This window comes from Littorina saxatilis, linkage group LG3 (genome assembly GCF_037325665.1).
Source record: "Littorina saxatilis isolate snail1 linkage group LG3, US_GU_Lsax_2.0, whole genome shotgun sequence".
Taxonomy (NCBI): Eukaryota; Metazoa; Mollusca; class Gastropoda; order Littorinimorpha; family Littorinidae; genus Littorina; species Littorina saxatilis.
The window spans coordinates 49,398,887-49,423,907 of NC_090247.1; the positions used below are offsets into that span (position 1 = coordinate 49,398,887).

Genomic DNA, 25,021 nt, shown 5'->3' on the forward strand with positions numbered 1-25,021 from the left:
TGTACAAGGCGGTCCTATTTTCAGTATTCGAAAGGAAAATAAGCTTAGCTTCATATGTGGTTCACGTGATGCATCTCGCGAGAGTTCGTGTGTTCGATAGTTTGCTTGACCTATTTGCCACACACGAAGTAAACATGCTATTACAGGATTTCCGAGAAATTGAAAGTTCCATTCCTTTCTATTGACAGCTCGACTATTGATCGCTTTCTTTTCGAGACTTTAAGAAACCGTATCCATGAACTAGGCAACGGCTCTAGCATTCTTATACGATTTAAATTCTCGTACACACAGCAAAGATAAAGTAAGAACAGGACAGAAAAAAAGCTCTGGCAATGCATGTGTGTTTTGTGAGCAAGCTCTTGTTTATGTTTACTCTACAGGAGAAACAAAAATAGCGCACCCAACGAACTGTACCTGCACGCATGTTTAAAGTTCAATACAAATCCGCCATTCAGTGACTCAGTTGAAGAAAGGAGTTAAATGGTTTCGGCGGTTCCTGAAAGGAGTGGGTGTGCTTGGTGAGATTTAATTGAAATCTACGAACTCTACTGGCATGATGCCAGAGCTAGCCGAATTGTTCCACGCTAAACAAGACGCCAATTTTGGATCAAGGACATAACTCAAAGGTTCCTGAATAATATTCTCAGAGTTGCTGCTGTATTATAGTGCTTTCAATGGGACGTGCAGAAACAGCGTTTTCGAAAAACAACCCAACATGTTTGAAACTCTGAAAGACGTTAATAACAGGTGAAGCCCAGAGCATTTGCTGTTGTCTACACTTTCGAAGGTAAATTCATATTTGTTTGCTTGTTTATTTGTTTGTTTGCACACGAATGCACACACACACACACACACACACACACACACACACACACACACACACACACACACACACACACACACACACACACACACACACACACACACACACACACACGCACCCAAGCATGCACGCACTCATATAGACACACACGCACGCACGCCACGAGAGCCAGAATTTGCGCTTGTAATGTAAAACCGGTCAGCATAACAGAACTAACATTTCTTTGAGTGCCAGAATTCGCGCTTGTTTGAAAGAATGGTTGAACCAAAACATGTTTAGCGTGATTAATGTATTGATAATTGAAGTTTCACATGGTTGTGCTGGTTGTTATTACATTTAGTCAAGTTTTGACTAAATGTTTTAACATAGAGGGGGAATCGAGACGAGGGTCGTGGTGCATGTGTGTGTATGTGTCTGTGCGTGTGTGTGTGTGGAGCGATTCCGAGTAAACTACTGGACCGATCTTTATGAAATTTTACATGAGAGTTCCTGGGTATGATATCCCCGGACGTTTTTTTCATTTTTTCGATGTCTTTTATGACGTCATATCCGGCTTTTTGTAATAGTTGAGGCGGCACTATCACACCCTCAATTTTTAATCAAATTGATTGAAATTTTGGCCAAGCAATCTTCGACAAAGGCCGGACTTCGGTATTGCATTTCAGCATGGAGGCTTACAAATTAATTAATGACTTTGGGCTTTAAAAATCTGAAAGTTGTAATTAAAATTATTTTTTATAAAACGATCCAAAATTACTTTTTTTTTTATTCTTTATCATGTTCTGATTCCAAAAACATATAAATATGTTATATTCGGATTAAAAACAAGCTATGTAAATTAAAAATATAAATATTATGATTAATATTAAATTTCCGAAATCGTTATTCCTTGTCGGTTCCTGATTCCAAAAACATATAGATATGATATGTTTGGATTAAAAACACGCTCAGAAAGTTAAAACGAAGAGAGGTACAGTAAAGCGTGCTATGCAGCGCAGCGCAACCGCTACCGCGTTAAACAGGCTCGTCACTTTCACTACCTTTTACACTGGCGGCGGACTACGGTCATTGTGAAAAAATGCAGTGCGTTCACTTTCATTCTGTGAGTTCCACAGCTTGACTAAATGTAGTAATTTCGCCTTACGCGACTTGCTTTCTTTCTTGCAGAGCAAGAAAGACGTGCGAGATCATGGCAACAGCAAACCACGTGAACGTCACCCAGTATAGCACCCCTTCCTACTTTCCCCTCCTCCTCCTTCTCCTCCTCATCCTTCTCTCTCAACCCCCATCTCTGAGAGCAGCCACCATCCAACCAGACACCAGCACATTCACATCCGGTCAAACAAGCACGCCACTGCTGACCGATGGTCAATGTGAACTGGCGAAAACACAGTGTTCTATCGGAGGATGTTCCGGCAACATGACCGAGGAGATTGAACGCTTGAAGCAGCAGTGTGATGAAGACATGCAGAAACTGAGGGAGCACTTCAACAGCATCATTGACTGCTTGATCAAGGAGCGGAGCAATGATTCTCTGGTGTCCCAGTGCGTCGATGGGGGTATGTTATATTTCTTGTATTGTCCCCTGTGCAAAATATATTCTCCACTTATGCATAAAGACAGAAGCGAACATAATTATAGCATACCCATATTGTCCCCTGTGCAAAACATCTGGTTTAAACTGTTTTATTTAACGTTTGTGCATTATTTACAAAAAACGCATATTGAGTAAACAACAACAAGCATAATGCTTATAGTGGTGTTCACTATTTCTAGAAAATTACATATAATATAAATGGCGGCTATTGTACAGTTTAAATGAAAAGCTTGCAAACATGAAAAGAAAATTGAATGAAAATTGTACATCAAAACAAAAATCCGTTTGGGAATACATATATAATATTTATGGTGTTTGCGAGTAAGAGATAGGGAGGGAGAGAGGGAGGGAGGGAGGGGGAGAGAGGGGGAGAGTGAGAGAGAGAGAGAGAGAGAGAGAGAGAAAGAGGGAGAGAGAGAGAGAGAGAGAGAGAGAGAGAGAGAGAGAGAGAGAGAGAGAGAGAGAGAGAGAGAGAGAGAGAGAGAAAGAGAGAGAGAGAGAGAGAGAGAGACGAGTAGACGTGTCGATTTTGCTTTCACTTTACATGTTTATCTGTTCGAAACGGCCGGACTGTCCAATAAATTCCTGCACTGTTAAAAAGATTTTTTTGTTAATTTTTGTTTGCAAGGAGGGGTTTCCATGAAGTAGAATATCTGTGTGTATGAGGTTGTTGGTTAGTTTGTTGATTGTGTTGTTTCTTGCAGCTAAGTGTAAACGGCATTCTAGTAAGAAGTGTGTTGCAGTTTCTGTTCCATCACCACAGTCGCATACGCTGTTTTCCGCAAGGTGTCGCTCAACTAAGTCTTTCTTTAGATCACTAATATTAAGTCTCATTTTTGTGTGGATTATTTGTGTTTGTCGACTGCCACTGTAGAAGTAAACGGGAATTTGTGTGTCGTCTTTTGTTAAGTAATGTTTAAATTCCCCGAGGGAGTCAGTTAACTGTATTTGTTCAGGTAGTTGGTTCCAGAGTACTGTTGTCGAAGGAAAAAAGGATGTTTTGTACGTTTCTGTTCGATGTGGGGGTATACTTCGTTCTAAGGGGCGGCGTCTGTGGTAGGGGTTGTTGGCTGCTACGAGAGGTGGGAGTGCTGCTTGTAGGTATGGGGGGGTCTTGTCGTGAATAATTTTATGGAACATTGTTAGTTTATGACGGTTACGCCTTTCAGATAATGATTGGAGTCCAGATTCTCCGTAAAGCTTAAAGTGACTGGTTCCGCGGACAGCTCCGATGATTGTTCGTATTGCATCTAGGTTTAACTTTTCGAGTTCATCTGTTAGGGTTTTGCTACAATTGTCCCATATTATGTCGCAATAATCAAAGTGTGGTAGAATGAAGGATTTAAACATAATTTCCAATGATTTTCGACTCAGTCTATATTTGTATGTTCGCAAGCAAGCTACGAGAGTTCTGCACTTTGCAACAAGAGATTTTATATGTTCATCCCATTTACAGTTGTTTTGTATTATTATTCCTAAGTGTTTGTGATTTTGGGAACTTTCAAGGATGGTATTGCCAAAGTTTAGATCTGCGATATCAGGGGTTCTTTGTGTACAAAAGTTCACCAATTCAGTTTTTGCATGGTTAAATGCTACCTTCCATGTTTCTGCCCAATTTACAATTTTTTCAAGATCTGAGTTTAAAATTTCGGCACGGATGTTGTGATTGGCTAAAGACAAGTACATGCTAGTGTCGTCAGCAAAAAGCTTAATCGTAGATTCTATGTCACGTACAATGTCGTTTACATAAATTAGGAAAAGCAAAGGTCCAAGCACTGATCCTTGAGGAACTCCCGCTACTACTGGAAGATAAGTTGATTTACTGCCTTTTAATACAACTGCTTGCTTTCGATCTGTTAGGTAGTCTGTAAACCAGTTTAATAATGGCCCATTAATTCCAACGGCTTCGAGTTTATGCAATAAGCCCCGGTGCCAAACTCTATCGAATGCTTTGGATATATCAAAGAAGATTGCTTGGGTAGTTATTCTATTATCGAGTGATTTGCATATGTCATTGTATATTGTAAGAAGCTGGTAAACAGTTGAGTCTCCAGGGATGAAACCGGACTGCGACTCTGTAATGATATTGTTTTGTGTTAAGTAGTCAAAGACATGAATTTGTATGCATTTCTCTAGTGTTTTGCCAACACAGCTTAGGAGGGAGATTGGACGATAATTACTACATGTATCTTTGTTTCCCTTTTTATGAACTGGTGAAACGTGGGCTATTTTCCAAACTGACGGAAAAAGTCCTTCACGTAAAGACCGATTAAACAGTGCAGTTAGGCTGTCACAAATCACTTCGCAGCTCTCAATTAAAATTCTGTTGTGGATTTCGTCTGGACCGACTGCTTTTGTTTTGTCTAGTTTGTTAATCGTATTTATAACTTCTTCGACTGAAAGTGTGAGAGTGTTTATTCTGCAAGGAAGCCTTGGTACTTCAGGAATGTCTGACATATCGTCTTCGACAATGGACTGTTGGATAAAGAAGTCGTTGAACAAGTTTGCTTTTTCTAGGTTAGTATAGTAGGTTGTTCCGTTTGACGTCAAAGGAGGAATTTCATTGGGGTTTGATCCTTTCTTTGATAAGAATGATTTAACTAGTTTCCACCAATTTTTAGTACCAAAGTTATCTCCACTGGATACTTTTTTGTCTAATTCTTTTATATATTCTAATTTCCGATTTCGAATTGTGTCAGTATAATTATTGCGAGTCATACGAAAGTGTTCCCAGGCCTCAGGTGTGTTTAGTCGCACTGCTGTATCGTGAACTGATCTTTTTTTGTCGCGTAGTTTTATAATTTCCTCTGTCATCCATGGTGCGTCTTGATCGCGAACAGTTATTGTCTTTACTGGCATGCATAGTCTTGCGACACTTAACAGCTTTTCGGAAAATGACCTGGCTGCTTCGTTGACAGTGTGTAGCGTTGCAATGCTCATCCAGTCGATTTTCCTCAGTTCGGTAAGGAATTTTTCTTTGTTTAATTTGGAATAGTTAAATATTGTTCTTTTAGATGCAGGAGTTTTATGTATGTGTTTCTTAATTGTCGCACATGGCACAGAATGGTCGCTGCAAATAGGGGGTAGAACGTTAATGCTTTGCACGATGTCTACACTCGAGGTAAGAATAAGGTCAATGCATGACGATGTTGTTTCTGTAACGCGGGTCGGAAGTGTAACTAGTTGTTGTAGACTGTTTAGAGTGATAATATCAAGAAGATGCTGCGACGGGTTGTTTGTAAAATCTGAATTGAAATCACCAAGAATAATAAACATATGCTCTGAAGCGGCGACATTTTTAATCGACTGATCGATGAGTTTCCAGTATTCTACATTAGAGTTAGGCGGCCTATAAAATGTACCTATTAACAACGTATCCTGGTTTAATCTAGTTTCAACCCATACGGCCTCAAGCTGGGGGATCAGAAGGTCATGCCTTGGTTTGCACACAAGAGTGTTTTTCACGTATACTGCTACCCCGCCGTGGGGGTCGTTAGGTCTGTCTTTACGAATTGGGGGGTGATAACCTTCAAGATGAATGTCGTCGTTAGACGTGGTCTCCGAAAGCCATGTCTCTGAGATCGTTATAATATCGTGGGTACTAGTCTCTGTTTCTATTATATCTAATTTGTTTCTGATACTTCTAGCATTTATGTGTATAACAGATAGCTCGCTAGGTTTCTTAGTTCGTGACGGTCCAGGGTTCGGGTGAATGTCGCCAGCAAGGCAGATCAGATAGCTGGCAAGGTTAATAAGTATTATATAGAAGAAGGATACGCTAACTGGTGCAATGTGGGTAAGTTGATTACGTGGTTTAATAGATTCGGCTTGTTGTGTCACATTCTTGGATGGGGCTGTCTTTCGACCGAGTAGATGCGATTTAAAGAATGTTTGGTTAGATAAACAATGGAGTAACAACGCAAGAGGACAGCCTTCTTTGCCCATAAAAAGCAATGCGAGAAAAGAGTAAATATTTGAAATATTCAGAAAGTTTAATTTTTTATTGGACAGGCCGACCGCTATTGAGTGATAACCCCCGATTCTGGCCCTGTAACAAGCTAGTGATACAAACATTATGTCACAGTTTCGCTAAGGAACACAAAAGGAGACGGGGCCAGAAGCGGTGGCGATCGTTCACACTGGTCTCTCGGAGGAAGCACACTCTTGGACGGAGAAAAAAATGTCTCCATCAGGAAAGGAGAAAGAGGACAGTTGGGTGAACAGAGCAGAAATATCGAAGTTCTAAGTAGGAATGACATTTTTAGAATTACGTTCAGTGTATAAATTGGAACAGAGCGATATGTCAAAGTGAAAAAGCAACTTTAAAAGAAAAACTAGAAAAGAAAGTAAATATAAACAATATGGAAAACTCGCAAAGAACCAACAGAAGGGAGAACAGCAACAATGAAGTACGATCACAAACAAAGGTGTTCATGAAAGTCAAGGGTAGAGTTGAATTTGAGCAGCAATGCGAATACAATCAAATCAGACGAACTAGGTATCTTGGTGGGCATTTACAGTGGTGTTTGTACATATATATATATATATATATATATATATAAGATATATTGTATCACATAGAAGCGTTAGATAGGTGTACTCATGGATACAAAAAGATACAAATAAGAATACAACCATAACAACAACTATGCCTATGCACTCACCCACACAGTAAGTCAATCGAAGGAAAATAGTCTAAGTCAATCGTAGGATAAATGTACTTGTGGGTACAGAAAGTATACATACAATAATGTCAACCACGACAACAGCCATGCGCGTACACTCACGCACGCACACGCACGCACACAGACACACACACACACACGCACACACACACACACACACACACACACACACACACACACACGCGCGCGCACACACGGTCACAGTGGTTGTCATGTGGCTGTCATGTCTCGATGACTGACTCAATGAATTGGTGGAGCGCCATGAGATCTTAGCGAGCATACAGTCTGACTTCGCGCATGGTGGTCAGTCTGTGCACTGTTTCGCCTTTCTTGATGAAAATGGCCCCATCCCTGGTCCAAGTGCCATCAACTTTCTCTTCTCTGAGGAACTCGCGACACTTCGCTGCCATCTCGGCTCGAATCTTGGTCAGGTCCTCGTTGATGAACACTGATGAGGCTGACTTCTTGGGGCCTGGCCTGGTGCTTGAGGGCAGGGGCGGCCAGTGTAGATCTGGAAAAAGCTTTCCGGTGTCGACATCCTTCAAGGCTCTCCTGGACCTCATGAGAGCCTCTTTCCAGCGGTAGGACGACAGCTTCACAATGATGGAGCGGGGGCGAGTGCCAGGAACCTCAGACCTCTTCCCGACCCGATGACTGCGGTCGATGGCGTCTGGCGTCAGCTCCACACCGATGCTTTTGGCCAGAATGGTTACAAGGGCGTCCGTGTTTTCACCCGGTTCTTCGGGTATCGGACCTACCCGGACGATGTTACGTCGACCATCTGCAAAACATCTGAGTATGTTCTACAGAAATATCATCTGGTATCACTGTGCGACAATATGGGTATGCTATAATTATGTTCGCTTGTGTCTCTATGCATAAGTGGAGGATATATTTTTTATTGATTATATTGCTTTTATTTTGTCTGTGTGACTTCTTCTTCTTCTTCTTCTTCTTCTTCTTCTTCTTCTGCGTTCGATATTGATGGGTCTGTGTGACAATTTCGGTATTTTACTTATCCTCCAGTGACTTTGTGCCACGATGTGCATGTTATGTCTCAGACGGCAATTTTTTGTTTGTTTGTTTGTTTGCTTAACGCCCAGCCGACCACGAAGGGCCATATCAGGGCGGTGCTGCTTTGACATATAACGTGCGCCACACACAAGACAGAAGTCGCAGCACAGGCTTCATGTCTCACCCAGTCACATTATTCTGACACCGGACCAACCAGTCCTAGCACTAACCCCATAATGCCAGACGCCAGGCGGAGCAGCCACTAGATAGCCAATTTTAAAGTCTTAGGTATGACCCGGCCGGGGTTCGAACCCACGACCTCCCGATCACGGGGCGGACGCCTTACCACTAGGCCAACCGTGCCGGTCTCAGACGGCAATGGCTACGTCAAGAGTTGGTTTGAAACACAAAGCGACAGAACTGTATGTCAAAAATAATACAGATCACTGAAGAGACTTTGCAATTTCTTGAAATAAAATAAAACCGAATCGAACAAACCCAATTAATCGGTGTTTACTTCTTCACTCAGGAGAAACAACAACAACTACTCCATCAAACAACACGACAACCACCACTCCGGTCACTACCGTCAGTCGTTGCATTGTTAGCCAGTGGACGGAGTGGTCTGACCCTTTCGGATATCCCAACCCACGGCAAAGCAGAGTGAGACGGATCATTCAAGATGGCATCGACTGCCCTGAGGTGAACAGACTTGTGGATTACAGATTTGTGAGCCAGCAAGGTGAGTTTTTCCTCGGCTTCTTTTCAAATTTTGTCTTGCTGTTTGTGTTTACATGTATACTTTTTGTCGTCGTTGTTGTTGTTGGTGGTGGTGGGGATAATGTCGTTGTTGCTGGTGTTTGTTGATGTTGTTGTTATTGTTGGTGGTGGTTGTGTCGTTGTTGTTGTTTGTGGTGGTGGCAGTGGTAGTGATGTTGTTGTTGTTGGTGGTGGTGCAACAGTTGTTGGTGATGGTGGTGGTGGTGGTTTGTGTTGGTGGTGTTGTTGTTGTTGTTATAGTGTTGCTAGGGTTGGCGGTGTTAGCAGTAGTGGATTTCGAAGAATATACGGTTGCTGTGATCAGCTTTGATAATAAAGGAGACACCTTTTTGGAGAAAGATATGACGGTCCTTAACAATGACAGGACATTGCCTTGGTTTCCCAGCATTCGATTATATTGATTGGTTTGTTTGTTTGTTTGTTTGTTTGTTTGTTTGCATACAATGCATTCTCATTTCATGTCAAATGTATCTCATGTTTTCTTCTTTGGTATACACAGGCACAAGCACAGAGAGTACAATTAGCCCTTCATCCCAGTCAACAACAATTACAGCTACAACAAACAGAACACTCACACCCACAGCAAACACAACATCAATTACTTCAGCATCCTCTACAACTACACAAGCGATAACACCAACACCAGAAAGTATCACACCAACAACCATAAACATTTCGACAACAAACACAGCTACACCAACTTCTATCACATCCAGTTCTACCACCACACCAACAACCGCAACGACTTTGCCAACAACAAATATAACCACACTAATAACCACAACCACACCAACGACAACAACCACACCAACTACCAATGTTTTCACACAAACAACCAAAACAACATCGCAAACAACATCGCAAACAACCCCTGCACCAACTTACATGACAACTACAACAACCATACTAACACCAACAACGAGCACATTTAGTCCATCAACCGGCACACCACCTCCGTTCAATACTACAACCACATCATCAACCAGAACACCAACTCCGTTCAATAGTACAACCACACCAGCAACAGGAACACCCACTCCGTTCAATAGTACAACCACACCAGCAACAAGAACACCCACTCCGTTCAATTCTACAACCACACCAGCAACAAGAACACCCACTCCGTTCAATTCTACAACCACACCAGCAACAGGAACATCCACTCCGTTCAATAGTACAATCACACCAGCAACCAGAACACCCACTCCGTTCAATTCTACAACCACACCAGCAACAGGAACACCCACTCCGTTCAATAGTACAACCACACCAGCAACCAGAACACCCACTCCGTTCAATAGTACAACCACACCAGCAACAGGAACACCCACTCCGTTCAATAGTACAACCACACCAGCAACCAGAACACCCACTCCGTTCAATTCTACAACCACACCAGCAACCAGAACATCCACACCGTTCAATAGTACAACCACATCAGCAACCAGAACATCCATTCCGTTCAATACTACAACCACACCAGCAACCAGAACACCCACTCCGTTCAATAGTACAACCACATCAGCAAACAGAACATCCACTCCGTTCAATACTACAACCACACCAGCAACCAGAACACCCACTCCGTTCAATACTACAACCACACCAGCAACAGGAACACCCACTCCGTTCAATAGTACAACCACACCAGCAACAGGAACACCCACTCCGTTCAATTCTACAACCACACCAGCAACAGGAACACCCACTCCGTTCAATTCTACAACCACACCAGCAACAGGAACACCCACTCCGTTCAATAGTACAACCACACCAGCAACCAGAACACCCACTCCGTTCAATTCTACAACCACACCAGCAACAGGAACACCCACTCCGTTCAATAGTACAATCACACCAGCAACTAGAACACCCACTCCGTTCAATATTACAACCACACCAGGAACCAGAACACCCACTCCGTTCAATACTACAACCACACCAGCAACAGGAACACCCACTCCGTTCAATACCAGAACCACACCAGCAACCAGAACACCCACTCCGTTCAATACTACAACCACACCAGCAACAGGAACACCCACTTCGTTCAATATTTCAACTACTACCACCACATCCATACCAACCACCACCACACCAACAACTACCACATCCATACCAACCACCAGCACACCAACAACTACCACATCCATACCGACTACTACCACACCAACAACTATCACATCCATACCAACCACCGCCACAACGAGTGCTACCACATCCGTACCAACAACCACCACACCAACAACCACCACACCAACAACCACCACACCAACTACCACCACAACCACACCAACCACCACCACACCAACAACTACCACATCCATACCGACTACCACTACACCAACAACTACCACATCCATATCAACCACTACCAAACTAACTACCACCACATCCATACCAACCACCATCACACCAACAACTACCCCATCCATATCAACTACCACCACACCAACAACTACCACAACACCAACAACTACCACATCCATACCAACTACTACCACACTAACAACTACCACAACACCAGCAACTACCACATCCATACCAACTACTACCACACCAACAACTACCACATCCATACCAACCACCACCATACCAACAAATACCACATCCATACCAACTACTATCACACCAACAACTACCACATACATACCAACCACCACCACATCAACAACTACCACATCCAAACCAACTACCACCTCACCAACAACTACCACATTCATACCAACCACCACCTCACTAACAACTACCACATCCATACCAACCAGCACCACACCAACAACTACCACATCCATACCAACTACTACCACACGAACAACTACCACATCCATACCAACCACCACCACACCAACAACTACCACCACAACCACACCAACCACCACCACACCTACAACTATCACATCCATACCAACTACTACCACACCAACAACTACCACATCCATACCAACCACCACCACATCCATACCAACCACCACCATACCAACAACTACCACCACATCAACAACTACCACATCCATACCAACCACCACCACACCAACAACTACCACCACACCAACAACAACGACCACAACCACACCAATCACCACCACACCAACGACTACCACCACAACCACACCAACCACCACCACCACACCTACACCTATCACATCCATACCAACTACTACCACACCAACAACTACCACATCCATACTAACCACCACCACATCCATACCAACCACCACCATACCAACAACTACCACCACACCAACAACTACCACATCCATACCAACCACCACCACACCAACAACTACCACCATACCAACAACAACCACCACAAGCACACCAACCACCACCACACCAATGACTACCACATCCATACCAACCACTACCACACCAACAACTACTACATCCATACCAACCATCACCACACCAACAACTACCACATACATACCAACCACCACCACACCATCAACTACCACATCTATACCAACCACCACCACACCAACAACTACCACCACACCAACAACTACCACCACAACCACCACAACCATCACCGCCACACCAACAACTACCACCACACCAACAACTACCACATCCATACCAACCACCACCACACCAACAACTACCACCACACCAACAACAACCACCACAAGCACACCAACCACCACCACACCAACAACTACCACATCCATACCAACCACTATCACACCAACAACTACTACATCCATACCAACCATCACCACACCAACAACTACCACATACATACCAACCACCACCACACCATCAACTACCACATCTATACCAACCACCACCACACCAACAACTACCACCACACCAACAACTACCACCACAACCACCACAACCACCACCACCACACCAGCAACTACCACACCCATGCCAACTACAACCACACCAACAACTACCACATCCATACCGACTACCACTACACCAACAACTACCACATCCATACCAACCACCACCACACCAACAACTACCACCACACCAACAACTACCACATACATACCAACCACCACCACACCTACAACTATCACATCCATACCAACTACTACCACACCAACAACTACCATATCCATACCAACCAGCACCACATCCATACCAACCACCACCATACCAACAACTACCACGACACCAACAACTACCACATCCATACCAACCACCAGCACACCAACAACTACCACCACACCAACAACACCCACCGCAACCACACCAACCACCACCACACCAACGACTACCACACCCATACCAACCACTACCACACCAACAACTACTACATCCATACCAACCATCACCACACCAACAACTACCACATCCATACCAACCACCACCACACCAACAACTACCACATCTATACCAACCACCACCACACCAACAACTACCACCACACCAGCAACTACCACCACCACCACCCCAACCACCACCACCACACCAACAACTACCACATCCATACCAACTACCACCACACCAACAACTACCCCATCCATACCAACCACCACCACACCAACAACTAACACATCCATACCAACCACCACCACACCAACAACTACCACATCCATACCAACTACCACCACACCAACAACTACCACATCCATACCAACCACCACCACACCAACAACTAACACATCCATACCAACCACCACCACACCAACAACTACCACATCCATACCAACTACCACCACACCAACAACTACCACATCCATACCAACCACCACCACACCAACAACTAACACATCCATACCAACCACCACCACACCAACAACTACCACATCCATACCAACCACCACCACACCAACAACTACCACATACATGCCAACCACCACCACACCAACAACTACCACATCCATACCAACAACCACCACACCAACAACTACCACATCCATACCAACCACCACAACACCAACAACTATCACATCCATAGCAACAACCAGCACACCAACTACCAGCACATCCACACCAACAACTTCCACGTCCATACCAATCACTACCACACCAACTACCACCACATCCACACCAACAACTACCACATCCATACCAACCACTACCACACCAACTACCACCACATCCACACCAACAACTACCACATCCATACCAACAACCATAATAAGTACACAAGCTGCAACTATTACAACCTCCTTAGCCACAGCCACTCCAACAACAACACAAACAACCACAACTTCACCACCACCCCCACCATCGTTTATAACTAGTACACAACTCACCGGCTCGACCACCACACCGACAACCACGACAACGACCACTACCACCACACTAGCGCAAACCACCACGCTGGCCTTGCGATGTAATGTGAGCGTATGGACCAACTGGTCAAGACCCTACGGACCTGACCTCAGTATCCAGAGACGAGAGAGAGCGGTTACTGTGCAGGGCTACGACTGTCCGGAGCTTGAACAGACGAGGGTGTATTCAATTAACCAGACTGGTGAGATTTTGTTTTTCTCTCGTTTGGATTTCTTTTTCTCGATTCACATTTGTGTGGGTGGATTTATGATTAGTTGGTGTTTGCTTGCTTGCCTGTGGCTGTTGTGGTTTATTTGTACCTCTTTAGAGCGAGGGCGTGATGAACAAAAAGCATGTACACTAGTCTTGCTCATATATATTAGTCTCAATTTGGTCTTGTCTTGTCTTGCCTTGCTAGGTTTGTTAGTTCCTTCGGTGGTCGGCCTGTCGTTGATCGGTTGGTTTGTTCGCTGGCTGGTAGTCTGAGACTATGTAACTTCTCTAGCAAGATTAATGATGTGTGCATTGTTTGAAGTGCTTGTTAGATTGTCCCTGCCCATCAGTTGCGAAGAATATCGTGGTCTACCCTAGTACGAGCAATATGACGTGACATATATTTAATTGGTACCTTAATTGGTTGATTGGTTGATTGGTTGGTTGGTTGGTTTTTGTTTGGTTGGTTTTTATGTACGCATATGGGTGCTTCAAGTACAATTGAAACTACATTTATCAGGTAGGTTGTCTGCCTGGTGTGTGTTTGTTTGATTGCTCAATGAAAATGTGAGGATGTTCCATTCATTCATTCATTCATTCATTCATTCATTCATTCATTCAATAAAGCGATTATTTTTGTCTCTCTGATATCCACGTTTAACTGTTTTTAGTGACAAATGGCACGGAGATGCCCTTGCCCCTAGCAATGAACATCACCGCTGACAATTTCGCCGAAGAATTCATCCGTGGTCGCAACGTTTCCAGAGATATTCTTCTCATTGTTGATGCTTCAGCCAGTATTACTAAGGCAGATCTTGATGTGAGTCGACATTTAGCAGTGCTTAGGTTATCCCAGGATCATTTGTATTCGTAGCTTCGTCGCAGGCGCAAAGCAGCCAATTATTGAGGATGAACAGAGTCGAAGAAAAGTTCTTTAATGTTTGTAAGTGCCCATTAACTGTTTTTCATTGCTGAGTAGACATATGCACAATGTGAAGGGCAGACGTAGAACAACAACAAGAACAACAACAAGAACAAGAACAAGAACAACAACAACAACAACAACAACAACAACAATAGCACCACCACCACCAACAACAACAACAACAAGATTCTGTCATTAACCGTTGGTTGACAGTCAATTGGTTTGAATGTCGTGATTCCTTTTGACAGTAAAAATCACTACCAACAACAAATCAATAAGTGTGCATTGCAGGTTCCATCTCTTGACGCTCTTAAGTCAACGAGAACAAAAACGATCACTTCTGTTTATAATAACAGGTCACAAAGACCCATTTTCTAGGGTAGCTGAAGTGACTTTCCTTGATTTGTGTAAGATGTTCCATGATTTAAGATGTGTGGATCTATAGGCCTAGGCAGATGCAACTCCGTCAGCTATGAAGGCTTCTCGTGATCATTTTCACATTTAAAATGTGGGTACATTCGCAGGGTGAGCTGACGGTTACCGTTTGCCAATGAATTACCCTCACGATTGCTGCAAAGACGATGCATGCATGAACTTACTCTGCGTTATTGGCAGAAATGGCTTAGATGCCAAACTAACCTCACCTTTCTCACCATTTCAGATGATCAAGAACGCAACCAAGTTGTTGGTGCAACTCTTTTGCGACGGATTTGGGAACGAAGCCACCGATAACAGATTGGCTCTCATTCAGTTCTCAAGCGATGCGGTGGCTTCCTACTACTCGTTCAAAGACAACCAGACGAACGAAGTTCTTGAAGAATCTATCGACAAGTTGTTCCCAATGTTTGGGTACACGTGCACCGAAAAAGCCCTGGGGCTGGCGACGAAGGCTTTTCTTCCTGACAATGGTAAGTGCGTGGATTGAGATGTTTGTAATGTTTTGTTTTGTCATAATTTGAATGTTCCAATAACTTGCAATTTTTGTTTTTAATTCTTTCGTTGGTTAAATTGTTAGAGGAACAGCACAATGTCACTGTCGTTGGCCTCATTACAAATTATATTGAGTACTGACACCATCAACCAACGCAATCGCTCTATCAACCACACCATCAACCGGCAAAGTCAAGATTTTCATTGTTTTTCTCGTCCCTTCTAAAAAGAAGACAGATTATGATTCACAAATGACCACAATAAATAAAATATGTGCAACTTTTTTATGCTAAAAGCGAGCACCAGGAAGAGTTAACAAGTCGCGTGAAGCGATATAAAAACATGTAGTCAATCTGTAGGCATCAAACTAAAAGATCAACTCCATCGGCGAGACGACATTCAGATAGTCTCGGCTGTCCATACCCGAAGACCGAGACGGGTCACGCTCGTCTCCGCGAAGCATGCGAACATTATTCTCAACCTATTATTTTGTTCTGAGCGCGTTTTTAAAGTAAACATAACCTATCTATATATTTTTGAATTCAGGAGATGATGAGGATTATAATGCTTTTAATCTGTAAGCGAACATTCGTTTCTAATGACAACTTTAATGCGCAAACTAATTAACTAATTGTTAAGCTTGCGCGAGTGTGTGCGTCTGTGCGTACGTGCGTGCGAGAGCGTTCAATGAGAGAAGGTCTTCGGATGGAATTGTTTACGCGAGAAAAACTGCCTAAAACTTGTTTACGCGTGGCAGGTGGACGATTCAACTCTACGATGAGAAGCGACACGCTTATCATCACAGACGGACAGTTCAACTGTGGCGGTGATGTCAAGGAGGCGTCGCTGAAACTGCAGGTATCCCATTGTTTGTTGCAACCAAACTAGCCTACACACACAGGGCTCCCCACGCACACCCGTCCTAGAGATCCCGGGACCCCCATTGTTAATGTTTGCCCTCTCCTCTCTCTCTCTCTCTCTCTCTCTCTCTCTCTCTCTCTCTCTCTCTCTCTCTCTCTCTCTCTCTCTCTCTCTCTCTCTCTCTCTCTCTCTCTCTCTCTCCCACTCCTCCTCCTCGTTCTTCCTGTTCTCATTCTCTCCCTCTGCCCCCCCCCCTTCTCTCTCTCACTCTCTCGCTCAACCCCCCCCCCCCTCTCTCTCTCCCCTAAAACTATTGCCTAAACCTCTATCCTTATATACTTAGTATATATCAAGGATCAGTCAGTCAGTCTCTCTCTCTCTTTCTCTCTCTATCACTCTCTTTCTCTTTTTCTCTCTCTCGCTCGCCCCCTTCATCTCTCTCTCCCTCCCACCCCTCCTCCTCCTCCTCCTCCCCCTCCTCCTCCTCTTCCTCCTCCTCCTCCTCCTCCTCCTTCTTCTTCTTCTTCTTCTTCTTCTCTCTCTCCCTCTGCCCCCCCTCTCCCTCTCCCCCTCTCTCGCTCTCCCCCCCTCTCTCTCTTCTCTCTCTCAAGCTAGACGTAAAGGTTGTTTCAACAGTGTATTCAACAGTGTGTCTACATCCACGTGATGTCCTAAATATCTTCCGTCTTGCCGTGCAGGAGGTGTCGAGAGTGTGGGCGCTGGGTATCGGCGTGTCAGACGACCCCGTGGCCAAGACCAAGATCCAGTCCATCGTGTCGGATGAGGACCCTCGCTATTTCTTCTCCCTTGAACAGTTCAGGGATTTTGAGAACATGTTGGAAACAATCCAAGAAAGACGCAGCAATGACGCATGTGTATGAATTTCTACCAGCGGGTAGTAGCCTATTTCGTAAGCGTACTATCAACCCATGTTGGTCATTTTGAGTCACAACGGAAGTCAAATTTGAGTAGAAGGAATTTAAAATTCGGGAACTTTCAGCGATTTTGAGAACATGCTGGATACAGGATCCACGAAAGACGCAGCAATGACGCAAATGTATGAATTTCTACCAGCGCGTAGTAGCCTATTTCGTAAGCGTACTTTCAATCCATGTTGGTCATTTTGAGTCACACCGGAAGTCAAATTTGAGGAGAACCCATTTCAAATTAAGGAACTTTCAGGCTTTCTTTTTACTACATGTACCATGGAGACGCGCAGTATTGAGTGCTTGTAATTTTGTAGTAGTCGTGTGTGTTCGTGTGTGTGTGTGAATGTCGTTTTATATCATTATAGTTCTGTCATCTTAGTTTGGTTTGTTTTATTCAATGATTTGTATGTGTTTCTTGTATTTTTGTTGATTTTCATGATTAAGCATGTATTTGTAAACCGCATTTACTAGTGCGCCTTGCGCCAATCCTTGCGCCATTGGCGCATAACATCTCAAAATGTCCCATTGGAATTCCCTTCAGTGCGTCAAAGGAACTTGCGAGTTTGTGAAATGCGCTGTGATTGGCTTTTAACATGTAATTCATTAATATTCAAGCAAACCTGCAAACTATCTGCACTTGCGCGTTTACCTCTGTGGAAATTGTCAACAGAAGCGATATCGATCGAAACACAAACACACACTAACCTGATACACTGGCACATTCTCATATCATAATATGGAACCAAATAGCACTATTTTGCATCTTTTGACAAAAGTATGTTGGGACCGCCTAACCTGCTTTGTGCGTTTTGCCTTGGACTATGTAATGTCCCATCAACATTTAGTTGAGGGGGACAAATGTCCCATTGTCTTTTTCGTCCAGGCTAAACCCTGCCGAGTGAAGCCACTTACTATTAAGAATAATAAAAGCTATTTATTATAATATTTATTATTATCTACCTCTCACGTGACGAAATTGTTTGATTGAATTTAAACATTGTGGCAAAATGCTTTTAGTTGAGTCATAATATCCATTTAAATCGGATGCATAACTTTCGCAGGCAATTTATTTTTTATAGTAGCTGAAAATCAGCATATTCATTGGTCCATTGCGCGAGATGTGAAAAATGTATAAACGTATAGTGATTTACAACAACAACAACAACAACAACAACAACAACAACAACAACAACAACAACAACAACAACATGTTTTAATACAAAGATGTGTGCCCAAACAGTAAAAAAACACTTTTCAAATCCCTGAGAAAATAAACTACCCACACACACGCACACACACACATAATAGAGCAAAATGCATTAGAACTGAACAATCGTCAGTGTTGAAAGTGGTTAAAGAGGTACGAGTTTGATCGTGTAAGGGAGCAAACTCTTCTATGAAATGGTTTGTAAGCAGTTGTCTCCCATGTAAGCTTCTTAAAAACGAACATGTGTGTGTGTGTGTGTGTGTGTGTGTGTGTGTGTGTGTGTGTGTGTGTGTGTTTTTGTTTGTTTGTTTGCTTAACGCCCAGTCCACCACAAAGGGTGATATCAGGGTGGTGCTGCTTTGACATTTAACGTGCGCCACACACAAGACAGAAGTCGCAGCACAGGCTTCATGTCTCACCCAGTCACATTATTCTGACACCGGACCAACCAGTGTGTGTGTGTGTGTGTGTGTGTGTGTGTGTGTGTGTGTGTGTGTGTCAACTGTGTGTATGTGTGTGTGTGTGTGTGGGTGGGTGTGTGAGTGTGTGTGTGTGTGTGTGTGTGAGTGTGTGTAAACTGTCATAACTGAACGCCGATCGCATGGCATGTGGTGGCACAGTGGATGAAACAATATATCGCACCATAATATATTTATGTACCTGGTGACAACAGTACCAACTCTTTTTTTCTTCTTTTTTTTCCCCCGTTTTTATACCTGTTCCTTGTCCCGTTGTGCTCTCACACCGCCCCGTCCCTGCACTCACTGCTCCAACCACCTCTGAATTTCGTTCCGCTGCCAGACTTGTCGATTTTACAGACGCTCCAGGGGGGGGGGGGGGGGGATGTCGGGTCGCTGCGGTAGGCTAACCCCGGAAGATGACACTGCACTTCTGCTGAGTCACTTCGACAGTGTTCAGTAGTGGGTCTGTCCCGTGCTAACGGACGCAGCCTACTATACCCCACTACCTACTATGCCCCCTACTAACGACAATGACTTTTTTAAGTCGCGGAGCCACACTTGGGATTCGAACCCACGACCTCCCGGCCCGCAGCCCGATGCGCTAACCACTGCGCTATGGGGGCCGGTCACGACAGTACCAACTTAATATTCAAAAAGACCCACGCAAAACGCACACACCAAAACAACACCACACTCTCAACTTTCATTTTCTTATAAATATGTGCTTATCTTCTGCAGTACCTTGCTCATCTCAGTATGCAACCCTTCCAAATAAGATTTATGTTCATTGAGTTTTTCCGTTGATCAACACTGCCCCCAAACTTTATGCTGCTCTGGGATGGTTAAGAATATAAAACTAGACTTTCCAGTGCGGTTTTACGATTTATGGCCTAATTTTTCTTCATTCACAAAATCGATTCTACACAGACAAGAAAAATAACAATAAAACGTAGAAAAGGACGAACCTCAAACGAGAGGAAGGGACGTAACCACGTTATCAGGCGACCATTACGACCCCCGGTGTCGTTCTGTCCAATAATTCTCTCCCTTGGTTCGCCGACGGAATCTGAATGACGTTGCAAACACATTTGTGTGCTAATCTACTGGGTCGATGGAGGTTGCCTAACCACATCACGCCGATGCTGGCGTTAGGCCTATCCTATCTCGCACTGTGCCAAGCGGTGAAAGAAGCAAGAAAAGAGAGAAGAAGAAAAGGAACAAGAAGAAAAAGAGGAAGAAACAAACAAGAAGAGGTGGATCGAGGTGGAGGAGGAGGTGGGGGTCAAGACGAAGACAAAGGTGAGAAAGAGGAGGGATATTCAAAAGGAGGGAACTTTTCTTCTTAAGCACTACATAAAAGTTGCTTTGATTTGTTTTAATTTAATTAAAAAATATATTAAAAAAACGTCCTCCATCTACCTAGTCTCGGTATGGCCAAACAAAAATATATGTTGGTTAAGGGTAACATGAACCCCCCCCCCAAAAATATAGGGTCGGTATAACGTAGGTCGGCTTTTATTGTTTTTATATCTTTTATATCTAGTCTCGGTATGGTTCGCAAAATGTACCAGAGGTTGGTTTTAGGGTCGGCGGGAAAAAAATAGGGTCGGTCGGGTTACCCTACACCAACATATATTTTTGTTTGGCCTAAGGACAGACTAAAAGTGATCGTGTGCACCACCACAGAACAAATGCCAAACATAAACAACCCGGCTGTAGATTGACGTAGATGTCCGTTATGATGTTAACTCAGCCCAAAAGTTCCTATACTGCGCAGAAAGCAGTATGGCTTTGAATGTTTGGTACAGTCGAACCTGCCCTAGCGACCACCTCTTCATAGCAACCAACTCTTCATAACGACCAACTCTTCATAACGACCAACTGCCCATTACGACCACTGAAAAGGACCTCACACGAGTTTTCCCCTATAATTATAATGCACCTTTACATAACGACCACCTGTCTATAGAGACCACTTTGGGGTCGCCCTTCTTTGCTTTCCATCACTTTCATGTCCGCTTTACTCTCCAGATATCAAAGTGCAACACAATGTTGACAATGAAACTACGGTGGGTGTGTCTGGCACCAGGAGTAAAAAGGTGTTCGTTTTTATTGATCATCTCTGATACAACTGTACAGACCTGAACGCATGTCCCCGGCTGAAGCAGGCATCCATCAGACTTGCCACAAAAATCCAATCCTCCCATTTGGCCTGTTTGATGAAAGCACCGCGCAAGTAATTACGGACACTGATTTGGCTTCCGGCAAATAGACCGGTTAACTACCTTTACTGGCGCTGTTCCGTTTCCCTCCCCTCCTCCCCGACAGCTCTTGATGTGTCAGTATGACAAGGACAACTCTATTGGTGCGTTATTATGTGTCATTTAGCATTTCCTCCCTTGATAAAATGGAGTGACGTCCCATTTCCCCGTGCAGTTATCGTAGTGTGGGTCGTCGTGTCTGTCTACTCGTAAAACTTGAATGTGTATGAGGGCTGGACCAAATGTCCAGTGAACTATCAATCATTGGTTTCCAGGCTGCTTTATTTGAGTGTGTTTGGGCTTAGTTTATCTCCTGGTTTGGTAGAAGGATGATAATTGTTTGTGCGCATATAAATGTGTGTGTGTGTGTGTGTGTGTGTGTGTGTGTGTGTGTGCGTGCGCGCGTGCGAGCGTGCGTGCGTGCGTGCGAGCGTGTGTGTGTGTGTGTGTGTGTGTGAAATCAATGTTGCTGAAGTGGCAACGTTAATATGCATAATCGTCTACTTCAGCATGTGCTTGACAAATGTTTATTTTGTAAATAAGTGTTTCCTTGTCAGTGTTTTTACATTTAGTCAAGTTTTGACTAAATGTTTTAACATAGAGGGGGGAATCGAGACGAGGGTCGTGGTGTATGTGTGTGTGTGTGTGTGTGTGTGTGTGTGTCTGTCTCTGTGTGTGTGTGTGTGTGTGTGTGTGTGTGTGTGTGTGTGTGTGTGTGTAGAGCGATTCAGAATAAACTACTGGACCGATCTTTATGACATTTTTCATGAGAGTTCCTGGGTATGATATCCCCAGACATTTTTTTCATTTTTTCGATAAATGTATTTGATGACGTCATATCCGTCATTTTGTAAAAGTTGAGGCGGCACTGTCACACCCTCATTTTTCAATCAAATTGATTGAAATTTTGGCCAAGCAATCTTCGACCAAGGCCGGAATTTGGTATAGCATTTCAGCCTGGAGGCTTAAAAATTAATTAATGACTTTGGTCATTAAAAGTCTGAAAATTGTAATTACAATTATTTTTTTTATAAAATGATCCAAAATTACGTTTATCGTATTATTCATTATTTTCTGATTCCAAAAACATATAAATGTTATATTTATATAAAAACAAGCTCTGAAAATTAAAAAAAATTAAAATTATGATCAAAATTAAATTTTCGAAATCAATTTAAAAACACCTTCATCTTATTCCTTGTCGGTTCCTGATTCCAAAAACATATAGATATGATATGTTTGGATTAAAAACACGCTCAGAAAGTTAAAACGAAGAGAGGTACAGTAAAGCGTGCTATGAAGCACAGCGCAACCGCCACCGCGCCAAACAGGCTCGTCACTTTCACTGCCTTTTGCACTAGCGGCGGACTACGTTCAATTTCATTCTGTGAGTTCCACAGCTTGACTAAATGTAGTAATTTCGCCTTACGCGACTTGTTTTTCTCTCAAATACTCCATCCATACAATCAATCCAGTTTTTATATTAAACGATCTAATAAAACTGGTTTGCTAGTTATAGTTATTTGTGGCTTGTGTTAAACATTATTATCGCTAGACAGAAGTGTGGTCCAGCAGCTCTCACCGTATTTACTTTTGAAACGGTAAGTTACAGTTATCAGTTGAGAATAAATATAGGTTACACACTCCGAGTTCTGAATATCTTGCATATTTTCCCGAGGGTCGATTTTCAGGTATTACCGAGCCTTTGGCGAGGTAATACCTGAAAATCGACCCGAGGGAAAATATGCAAGATATTCAGGACGAGGTGTGTAAGCTATTTATCCCATTACTCCGACGTTTTCATTAAAAACACTTACTTTTTCCACTAAAACCTGCCCGTGCCTGTTTTCAGCTTGCCAAAAGCCTCCGCTCTCGAAATTCATGTCAATGAATTCATGCGCAAAGCTAGTTCCCATTTGTCAGCATAATGGACGGCGTCATTCGACTTGTATGTGGACATTCAGTCATTCATATTGCTTATAAAAAGGTCTGCTATCTGCTTTTACATTTTGAAAGTCATTTTAAAATATCCCTGTGTATATTTGACATCGGCTTTCGTTATACTCAATTCGGCATACCGGGTTTATATTTTTACCAGAATTGCGCACGATAATGGCAGCGCAACAAGTTCGGGCCGTGCTGGTTTGATCGTTGACCCAAGTCAGTTCGCATGCAGTGTAGGCCTATTACTGTGTGTCAGTCGGGGATAGAAATGTTGGCTGTCATCGCGCTGTTCTGTTTTGGTTTTCACACGTGGATCACTTACATATTTAGTCGTCGGGTTTAGGTGAGTCAAAGCTTCAATACTTCGCCTGTTATAGACGTTTTAAGCAATAAAGCTTGGAAGTTGTATGTCGGCACAGAGAGTCGGTCGCGGTACATCCGGCTTTCTACTTTGTCCCGGTCTTGAGTTTGAACACCTAAGGTTGGATACATCTAACCCCTCACAACCTCTTCTCTTCCCCATGTATCTTAACTGTATCTCCAACTTCTTTTCGTCTTCTTCTTTTCATTTTGGTGCCACTCCCTCATTTGTCGCTGAACCCCGCAGTTGACTCGACCGGCGGATTCACACAAGCCCGGCTAGCAGACGACAGTTCGAACAGTCTAGAACAGCACGGTTCGCGGCAAGCAGATTCAGCTATCAATCGAAGCAATACACTTAAAGCCAAAGCAAATAACCAAATGAGAAAACCTAACGTTTGATTTGACTTCATGGTGAGTCTTCTGATAATTTTGTGGGCGTTGTATCTCAACGGGTTCCCAGCTACGACAACTTTTCCAGAGTTATGCACCGCAGGCATGCCTTCGACAATCGATGTCAGTTTCAGATTGAGTTTTCGAACTACCAGGTGACTGGGTTGTGTTTTGATTGCTCTCTCTCTCTCTCTCTCTCTCTCTCTCTCTCTCTCTCTCTCTCTCTCTCTCTCTCTCTCTCACGGTTCTGTGGTAGCTAGCTGTCTGTGTAAAAATTAGGGAGTATCGTCCCTTGATCCCACTAGCACTCGCGATACTCGTTGAACGCCTTTGACCATGCAGTCGCTTCAGCCAGCGAAATATCTCGACTCCGCTCTTTAAACTACATGCAGACTGTGCGTAT

The 25,021-nt window shown here is 43.5% G+C and overlaps 1 protein-coding gene across 1 annotated transcript; it reads left to right on the plus strand.

Moving 5' to 3' along the window:
* The first annotated feature begins 251 nt into the window (after nucleotides 1–251).
* Nucleotides 252–19,465, plus strand: LOC138962544 (mucin-2-like). The gene is made up of 8 exons (XM_070334389.1): nucleotides 252–787; nucleotides 1,991–2,382; nucleotides 8,649–8,861; nucleotides 9,399–14,336; nucleotides 15,019–15,167; nucleotides 15,934–16,180; nucleotides 16,960–17,060; nucleotides 17,762–19,465. The coding sequence occupies exons 2-8, from the start codon at nucleotides 2,013–2,015 to the stop codon at nucleotides 17,942–17,944; spliced, it is 6,201 nt and encodes a 2,066-aa protein (XP_070190490.1). The 5' UTR covers nucleotides 252–787; nucleotides 1,991–2,012; the 3' UTR covers nucleotides 17,945–19,465.
* The last annotated feature ends 5,556 nt before the right edge of the window (nucleotides 19,466–25,021 follow it).